Source organism: Pteropus medius, unplaced genomic scaffold (genome assembly GCF_902729225.1).
Source record: "Pteropus medius unplaced genomic scaffold, Ma_sr-lr_union100, whole genome shotgun sequence".
NCBI classification, from domain to species: Eukaryota; Metazoa; Chordata; class Mammalia; order Chiroptera; family Pteropodidae; genus Pteropus; species Pteropus medius.
In genome coordinates this window covers 18,593-27,605 of record NW_024344196.1, presented here as the reverse complement: position 1 = coordinate 27,605, position 9,013 = coordinate 18,593, and the positions used below count along the sequence as shown (strand labels likewise).

Genomic DNA, 9,013 nt, shown 5'->3' with positions numbered 1-9,013 from the left:
GAGCACGAAGTGGCCGTGCTGGGGGCGCCCCAGACCTCGGGGGCCGTGACGTCCACCGTGGTCAACATCCGCAGCGAGACCGTCGTGCCCGACCACGTCGTCTGGTCCCTGTTCAACACCCTCTTCTTTAACCCCTGCTGCCTGGGCTTCGTGGCGTTCGCCTACTCCGTGAAGGTGGGTGGGCGCGCGGCGGCTTCTCCGGAAAGGGCGAGGGGCCCACAGAGGTCCCCGGCCCAGACGGCCTTGGGGAGGCGCCCTCGTGTGTGTGTGTGTGTGTGTGTGTGTGTGTGTGCGTGCGTGTGTGTGTGGCGCCTGTGCGTGTGCCGGTCACTGTGAGGCCGCATGGGGTGCTTGGGGATGGCCGGGGTCAACCTCCGTCCCTGGGACTCCAAGGATCTCCCTACCGTCCATACCAGAAATTACATCCATCAGACTCACTGTGTGGCTCCAAGGCTCTCTCAGAAAGACAAAGGGACCCAGAAAACCCTGAGCCGCCAGCAGAGCAGCAGAGGGACCAGGGCAGGGTGAGGACCCGCCCGAGACCCCTGGAGAGGCGGAGAGTGTGAGAGGAAGGAGCTCCCGGCTCCAGGAGTAGGGGGCCCTCAGTGCACAGTCCTGCTCAGGCTCCAGGGAACAGGGGGTGTAGGGACCATCCAGCAGAGGACCTGAGTCACGTGGGACCCCTCCAGGCCCCTCACCATCTCTTCTCCCCCAGTCTAGGGACCGGAAGATGGTGGGCGACGTGATCGGGGCCCAGAGCTACGCTTCCACCGCCAAGTGCCTCAACATCTGGGCCCTGGTCTTGGGCCTCCTTGTCATATTTGCCGTCAGCACAGCCGTCGTCATTATTTTCGTCAGCAATCTGTATCGTGTCTAATATTCCGGTGAATTCTGGAAGTCATAAACAGTTCTGGAGGACGCCAGCAGCTGCCCACGGCCTGAGACTGTCGGCCTGAGACTGTCACCCTTTCCCTGCTGTTTAGAGCACACGCGCCCTGTCCTCTCCTGTGCCACCAGCGCCTCCCCCTGCCTGCCATTAATGCTGAACCCAATAAAGGCCTGTATGTGAGCTGCTTGGTTTTACTTGGGGAGGGGGCCTTGGTGAGAGTTCCAGGCCTGTCAAGGTGACAGAGCCCATCCCCACCTGTGCCGCCTGCTGGCTGTCCTGGGGGTGGGCCGAGCATGTCCTCAAGGCAGAGGTCAGGAAGGGGCCTGGTCCCCAGATGCCTCTCCCCCCAGGAGCACACCTGTGCTGGCCTGCCCTCCGCCTCTGCCCTCCTGCCACCCCAGAACCAGCCTCAGGACCAGCCCTCGCCTGGCCAAGGTCAGGAGTCCTGCCTGCCCTGCTTCCCCAGGACTCAGTCCAGTCCAAGGGGAAGAGCACGCTTTCTCCCGAGGTGGCTGGGGAACACCTCCCACCTCTAGCCTACCCGCCTCGGCACCACCAGCCCGCCTCGTTCGCTTCCCACACGCATGGGAGACAGCCGAGAAGATGAGTAACCCCGGCAGGGCCCGAGCCAGCATCCTAAACGTCCTCTCCAGAAAACAGGACACGGAAAACATGGGGTGGAGGAGAGAGACCAGTTAAGGAGATAAGGCCTGGCTTGAGTGACAGGGACAGGACACGTGTCCCCGGCCCCTTCCCCACCCTGCCTTTCCCTTCCTCTGATCCTGCCCTTGTGTAACTTGACACTCGTACAATTGTTACGCCCTCCCAGCCAATGCTCAACTTCTCAAGGGCCAGGGGAGGGAAACTGGAGAAAACGAAACCGCCAGGGAGAGCGAGTGATCACTGCGCTTCCTGTCATTCCCGGGACCCTGACACCCTGGCACCATGAGCTGCAGCTCCCAGCCCTTCACAGGCCCCTACTCGGGAGTCCTCCCAACCTACGAGGAGCTCAAGGAGGAGCACCAAGTGGCTGTGTTGGGGGCGCCCCAGAATTCGGGGACCGTGACGTCCACCGTGGTCAACATCCGCAGCGAGACCGTCGTGCCCGACCACGTCGTCTGGTCCCTGTTCAACACCCTCTTCTTTAACCCCTGCTGCCTGGGCTTCGTGGCGTTCGCCTACTCCGTGAAGGTGGGTGGGCGCGCGGCGGCTTCTCCGGAAAGGGCGAGTGGCCCGCAGAGGTCCCCGGCCCAGACGGCCTTGGGGAGTTGCCCTAGTGTGTGTGTACGTGTGTGTGTGCGTTGCATGTGCGTTTGTGTATTTTGCCGGGTGTATGCCGTGGCGTATGCTTGCGCCGCGCGCACTGCGATGTGTGTCATCGCGCCTGTGTGTGTGTGTGTGCGCACGTGTGTGTGGCGCCTGTGTGTGTGCAGGTCACCGTGAGGCCGCATGGGGTGCTTGGGGATGGCCAGGGTCAACCTCCGTCCCTGGGACTCCAAGGATCTCCCTACCGTCCATACCAGAAATTACATCCATCAGACTCATCCTGTGGCTCCAAGGCTCTCTCAGAAAGAAAAGGGACCCAGAAAACCCTGAGCTGCCAGCAGAGCAGCAGAGGGACCAGGGCAGGGTGAGGACCCGCCCTAGACCCCTGGAGAGGCGGAGAGTGTGAGAGGAAGGAGCTCCCGGTTCCAGGAGTAGGGGGCCCTCAGTGCACAGTCCTGCTCAGGCTCCAGGGAACAGGGAGGGGCGGGGACCATCCAGCAGAGGACCTGAGTCACATGGGACCCCTCCAGGCCCCTCACCATCTCTTCTTCCCCAGTCTAGGGACCGGAAGATGGTGGGCGACGTGATCGGGGCCCAGAGCTACGCTTCCACCGCCAAGTGCCTGAACGTCTGGGCCCTGGTCTTGGGCATCGTCGTCACCATCGCTCTCATCATTTTAACTGCTACCCTGGCTCACTGATTGTTTTCTCAGGAATTTTACGATTTATAAAGAGTTCTGGAGGCCTCTGCAGCTGCTCACCGCCTGTGGCTGTCACCCTTTCACAGCTATTTATACATACCTGTGCCTACTATTGAATCAATAAAGGATTTATATGCAAGGGTGCTGTGTTTTTACTAGGCTGGGGGCCCTGATGAGAGTCCCTGGACTGTTGCCACTGAGACTGAGCCCATCCCCTCCTGTGCCACCTCCTGACTGCCGTCGGGGTCGGATGCCTCATCTCTTCAGCTCTTACCAGTTCCTGGCCGCCAGCTGAGGGCAACAGATGAATGGGGGATTTGGGGGACCCCTACTTGCCAGAGTTTTCATCTCTGACCTGGAAAGATTCATTTAGGGGAGAGTGGCCCTGGTTCAGAACACAGTTGGCCTCTAAGGCCTTCGTTAGCTCCAGAAGGCTGCAGGTGACATGAATCAGAGACTCCGCAGGCCACCTGTAGAGAGTCCATGTGTCCCCTGCTCCTCAGGCTGAGGCAAAATTCCTACCCTGACCTGGCAATAATCTGGCACCCGTTTCTGGCAAGGATTCCAGACCTGAGGGTGTCACCGAGAGTGGGGTCCTGGCGCGTCATCCATGTTCTGGATGTCTCGAACAAAGAATTGAGTGAGACATTGAAATACAGGAGAAAAGTTTTATTAGAAGGAAAAGTCCACTTCCAGAAGTGGACACGGGCTGGAGCAAGAGAGGGGTGGCTCAAAAGGCCTAGTGACAAAGACCAGGGCTCTTCCTCTCCGCGGTGGGCGGCCACTTTTCTTAGAGGACTGGGCTTCCTTGATTGACAACTAAGATTGACAGGACTCAGTGATTCATCATTTTGTGTTCTGCGCATGTTTGTTCCCAGAATTCAGTCTGTTATAATGATATTAATGAAGTTCCGGGTATGTGCATCATATTATAATGATGGTACGATGAGGCTCAGGTGAGTGGAAGGTCCTTGGGTCTTCATTGCGCAAGTGAGAGTGACTGGCTTAAAGTGGCACCTAATTTTCTGCCTACTGGCTTCTTTGTGTTAGTTAAAAAAATGCATTCTGACTTGCTTAATTGTGGGCGGATTAGGGCGGACCCATTCTAGGATAGGATGACCTCAGTGTCTTTGTCCGCAGATGGAAACCTCCTAACTGACTTTCCTGCCTAGCTCTTTTCTAAGAGCCATGAACCCCGTTATTATTGGTAATGACGTTGAAAGACAGGAGGTCTCTTCTGCATCTGCTTCCTGCTGAGCATGGCCGTAGTCCCTGCCTGCAGGGAGTTCATGGAGCTCTTTCCCTTTCTGCCTCAGTCAGGTTTCTCAGTCTTGGGTTTCCTGAAGTGCTACCTCAGTCCCTGGAGAAGGAAAAGAAAATACCAACTCCTTGTTTAAATCATACATCTATTAATTTCTATTATTGATTTGCCTATTAAGTGAGTAAAGGGAAACAGGCTTGGTTAACATATTTCTTAAAGGGTAAAAAGAAAGACCTTTTGCCTAAAGTCCCCCCACCCCCACCCTCCACCCCTGGCCCCGCCCCAAGGGCTCTGCCTGGCTTAACACCATTTCTGCTAACAATGGGCTGATGACCCTTATCAATAGCCAGAGGATGATTAGCCAGGTCGGTTATCAGGATTTGAGGGAGAGGGCCTTTTTTCCAAAGAATGGAGGGAAGAAAACTTAACTCGGTTTTTTACTAAAAAGATTAACTCTGCAAGAGATGTCCCATTTCATTTCCTGATAAAAGATTAAGAATTTTACAAGTGATGTCCCATCTCAAGGGCACCTGAGGTTCCCCAGAGCTGACCCCTTCTCAAGCCAGCTGGACAGAAGCGTTCACAGCTTGGAAAGCCATAGCCTGCCCCTCCCTGTCCCCCCAGACCGTAGCTACTGTAATCCCCACCTCTCACTCACAAACGCCTTTTATGCCCCCAGAGCAGCACCCTAACTCCAGGGGGCAGTTGGCAGGTTGATACCGTGGCTTAGTCCACAGTATAAGCCACTGGATCCTGAAAGGGCCCCGCTCTCCTAGGGGATCCCACCTCTGAGTGTTGTAGCTGCCAGCCCCCGAAAGACACACGGACTACCACAAATCAGTGAGTTTTAGGAAACACTTTATTCAGCCAGCTGGGTCTGCCAGGGGCACGCAGACCCTAAATTAAGCAGCCCCAAAATGTAGAGGTACAGGGTTTTTAAGCCCTAAATTCCATTCCTCATTCTGTCTTAACACAAAGGTCTGTTTTCTCTCATTCATTACCTGTCAACCCACAGGTTGGGTGTGCAAGCGAGGGTACGGAAGCAGAAAACTTGTTATTAGAATGTTTATGTTCCCATAATTCATTTCTCATGGCAATAGCTACATGGTAATTTCCAGCAAGTAATAAATTTCAAGCAGTAATCTTCCTAAGCAAATAATAAATTTCAAGCAGTAATCTTCCAGCCAACACATGAGCAGAGGAGGGGACAGGCCCAGCAACCGCCATGGAGGAGGAATGCTGAGAGATCTGATTCTCTGGGTCTGAGAAACACTTGCTTGAAGGTGGGGCGCAGCCAAAGGTCTGAGCAGACCTGAATCAGGGTAGGGGGCGCCATCCTGTGACCCCGAGGACTTAACCCCACACACAAGACAGTTCCCACATCCCCTGTGGAGGAGCGGTCAGGAAGGACTCTGAGCCCTGGAAGGAACCACGTCAGAACTACGCTGACTTGGAACGAGGGTCCTACTAGGTGAAAGACACTCGCTTGCAGGAAGCAAGGGAGCCAGGACCTCCCGCTTTCCAAAATGACGTGGGAGGCAGGCGGCATCACAAAGTCACAACTGAGGGCAGCAGGAAGGTCCTAGGTACTAATCACTGGGCCCGTAAGGACACATCCGTGAGCATCTTTAATCCTGGGAGTCAGACCAACCCTGGTTAAAACGTAGGTGGGTAGGTTGTCACGTGACGCCTAGATGATTGACCCGGGAGGAGGCGGGGCGGCCGGGACAGGGCGCCCAGGAGGTGGGGCGGGGCGGGGCGAGACAGCGTCGGTGCCGCGTGGGCATGCTGTGGAGGAGGCGGGGCCGGGGACACCTGCAGAGGAGGTGGGTGGCGGACATGGGCTCCGCCAAAGCGGGGATCTGGCAAGGGCCACTGGGCTCAGAGCGGAAAATGTGCTAGTCTCCTCAGCCGTCTCTCAAGGAAGGGTTCTCTTCCCACCTGGCCCTCGTGAGGAAGAACAGACAGGACTCCTGCCCATGCCCAGGCTGTGGCTGGTCCTCGGGCCTGACGAGGACAAAGTACAGCACAGGTGTGCTTCTGGAGGAAGGGAGGTCTGGGCTTCAAGCCTCAACCCCGCCCTTCCTGACCTCAGCCCGTGCTCAGAATATGGGCCCTTCCCTGAAACATACTCGACCCACCCACCAGGGCAGCCAGCAGGTGGGCTCTCCCACCTTGAGAGCCCTGGAATTCTCACCAAGGCCCCCTCCCCAAGTAAAACCAAGCAGCTCACATACAGGCCTTTATTGGGTTCAGCATTAATGGCAGGCAGGGGGAGGTGCTGGTGGCACAGGAGAGGACAGGGCGCGTGTGCTCTAAACAGCAGGGAAAGGGTGACAGTCTCAGGCCGACAGTCTCAGGCCGTGGGCAGCTGCTGGCGTCCTCCAGAACTATTTATGACTTCCAGAATTCACCGGAATATTAGACACGATACGGATAGCTGACCAAAATAAAGACGACGGCTGTGACGATGGCAAATATGACAAGGAGGCCCAAGACCAGGGCCCAGATGTTGAGGCACTTGGCAGTGGAAGCGTAGCTCTTGGCCCCGATCACGTCGCCCACCATCTTCCGGTCCCTAGACTGGGGGAGAAGAGATGGTGAGGGGCCTGGAGGGGTCCCGCCGAGAGCCAGGGGCTGTGACTCACATCCTCCGCTGGCTGGTCCGTGCCCTCGGCCAGATTGGGTACCCTCTATTCTTGGGGCTACGAGCCGACTCTCAGCCTCTCCAAGGGTCTCAGGGCTGGTCCTCCCCTGCCCTAGCCCCTCTGCTGGCCACCCACCTCAGCAGGAGTTGGTCTGTGAGTACATTTCCCTTTTTCTGAGATGACAGCCTTCCCACTTGCCATTGAGACCAGACTTGAGAGTTGAGGTCTGCATGGCAAGCAGGAAGGCTGTCATCTCACTAGTTAGGCCAGAAGGAGAACTCTCGGGACGCGGAGACCTCGCCGCCTTTTTGTCCAGTCAGCCCCACCGCACCCCCTCACTGGGAGTGAGCCCCACCCAGCACGCAGATGCACAGACAGGCACACTAGGGCAACTCCCCAGGGCCGTCTGGGCCGGGGGACCTCTGCGGGCCACTCGCCCTTTCCGGAGAAGCCGCCGCGTGCCCACCCACCTTCACGGAGTAGGCGAACGCCACGAAGCCCAGGCAGCAGGGGTTAAGGAAGAGGGTGTTGAACAGGGACCAGACGACGTGGTCGGGCACGACGGTCTCGCTGCGGATGTTGATCACGGTGGACGTCACGGCCCCCGAGGTCTGGGGCACCCCCAGCACGGCCACTTGGTGCTCCTCCTTGAGCTCCTCGTAGGTTGGGATGACTCCTGAGTAGGGGCCTGTGAAAGGCTGGGGGCTGCAGCTCATGGTGCCAGGGTGCTCAGGGTCCCGGGAATGACAGGAAGCGCAGTGATCACTAGCTCTCCATGGAATTTCGATTTCGATTTCGTTTTCTCCAAAGTTTCCCTCCCCTGACCTTTGAGAAGTTGAGCATTGGCTGGGAGGGCGTAACAATTGTACGAGTGTCGAGTTACACAAGGGCAGGGTCAGAGGAAGGGAAAGGCAGGGTGGGGAAGGGGCAAGGGGACACCTGTCCTGTCCCTGTCACTCAAGCCAGGCCTTATCTCCTTAACTGGCCTCTCTCCTCCACCCCATGTTTTCCGTGTCCTGTTTTCTGGAGAGGACGTTTAGGATGCTGGCTCGGGCCCTGCCGGGGTTACTCATCTTCTCGGCTGTCTCCCATGCGTGTGGGAAGCGAACGAGGCGGGCTGGTGGTGCCGATGCGGGTAGGCTAGAGGTGGGCTAGAGGTAGGCTAGAGGTGTTCCCCAGCCACCTCGGGAGAAAGCGTGCTCTTCCCCTTGGACTGGACTGAGTCCTGGAGGAAGCAGGGCAGGCAGGACTCCTGACCTTGGCCAGGCGAGGGCTGGTCCTGAAGCTGGTCCTGGGGGACCGGGCCCTTCCTGACCTCTGCCCTGAGGACATGCTCGGCCCACCCACAAGGGCAGCCAGCAGGTGACATGGCTGGGGATGGGCTCTGTCACCTTGACAGGCCTGGAACTCTCACCAAGGCCCCCTCCCCAAGTAAAACCAAGCAGCTCACATACAGGCCTTTATTGGGTTCAGCATTAATGGCAGGCAGGGGGAGGCGCTGGTGGCACAGGAGAGGACAGGGCGCGTGTGCTGTAAACAGCAGGGAAAGGGTGACAGTCTCAGACCGACAGTCTCAGGCCGTGGGCAGCTGCTGGCGTCCTCCAGAACTATTGATGACTTCCAGAATACACAGGAATATAGACACGATACATATTGCTGACGAAAATAACGACGGCTGTGACGACGGCAATAATGACAAGGAGGCCCAAGACCAGGGCCCAGATGTTGAGGCACTTGGCGGTGGAAGCGTAGCTCTTGGCCCCGATCACGTCGCCCACCATCTTCCGGTCCCTAGACTGGGGGAGAAGAGAGGGTGAGGGGCCTGGAGGGGTCCTGTGTGACTCAGGTCCTCCGATGGATGGTCCCTGCCCCTCCCTGTTCCCTGGAGCCTGAGCAGGACTGTGCACTGAGGGCCCCCTACTCCTGGAACCGGGAGCTCCTTCCTCTCACACTCTCCGCCTCTCCAGGGGTCTCGGGCGGGTCCTCACCCTGCCCTGGTCCCTCTGCTGCTCTGCTGGCAGCTCAGGGTTTTCTGGGTCCCTTTTCTTTCTGAGAGAGCCTTGGAGCCACACAGTGAGTCTGATGGATGTAATTTCTGGTATGGACGGTAGGGAGATCCTTGGAGTCCCAGGGACGGAGGTTGACCCCGGCCATCTCCAAGCACCCCATGCGGCCTCACGGTGACCTGCACACGCACAGGCGCCACACACACACGTGCGCACACACACACGCACCTGCAACACACACAC

At 57.7% G+C, this 9,013-nt stretch overlaps 4 protein-coding genes across 4 annotated transcripts in view; 2 read left to right on the top strand and 2 right to left on the bottom strand.

Annotated features, from left to right (window-relative positions):
• Positions 1-3: 3 nt before the first annotated feature.
• Positions 4-1,069, top strand: LOC120607108 (interferon-induced transmembrane protein 3-like; the record flags this gene model as incomplete). Its single annotated transcript, XM_039868703.1, has 2 exons — positions 4-174; positions 716-1,069. Coding segments are annotated over 2 exons (333 nt in total), but the record flags the coding sequence as incomplete, so codon positions are not given.
• Positions 1,070-1,730: 661 nt separating this feature from the next.
• On the top strand, positions 1,731-2,994 carry LOC120607111 (interferon-induced transmembrane protein 3-like). The gene is made up of 2 exons (XM_039868706.1): positions 1,731-2,080; positions 2,712-2,994. The coding sequence occupies exons 1-2, from the start codon at positions 1,835-1,837 to the stop codon at positions 2,853-2,855; spliced, it is 390 nt and encodes a 129-aa protein (XP_039724640.1). The 5' UTR covers positions 1,731-1,834; the 3' UTR covers positions 2,856-2,994.
• Positions 2,995-6,345: 3,351 nt separating this feature from the next.
• Positions 6,346-7,891, bottom strand: LOC120607109 (interferon-induced transmembrane protein 3-like). Its single transcript, XM_039868704.1, has 2 exons — positions 7,235-7,891; positions 6,346-6,699 (listed from the first exon to the last, which is right to left on the bottom strand). Exons 1-2 carry the CDS (start codon positions 7,478-7,480, stop codon positions 6,538-6,540), a joined length of 408 nt encoding a protein of 135 aa, XP_039724638.1. The 5' UTR covers positions 7,481-7,891; the 3' UTR covers positions 6,346-6,537.
• Positions 7,892-8,210: 319 nt separating this feature from the next.
• Positions 8,211-9,013, bottom strand: part of LOC120607110 (interferon-induced transmembrane protein 3-like) — a 2,980-nt gene continuing 2,177 nt past the window's right edge. Inside the window, exon 2 of the mRNA XM_039868705.1 lies at positions 8,211-8,560. Within this exon, the coding sequence (XP_039724639.1) occupies positions 8,372-8,560 (189 nt within the window). The 3' untranslated portion in view covers positions 8,211-8,371. The remainder of the gene's footprint in view (positions 8,561-9,013) is intronic.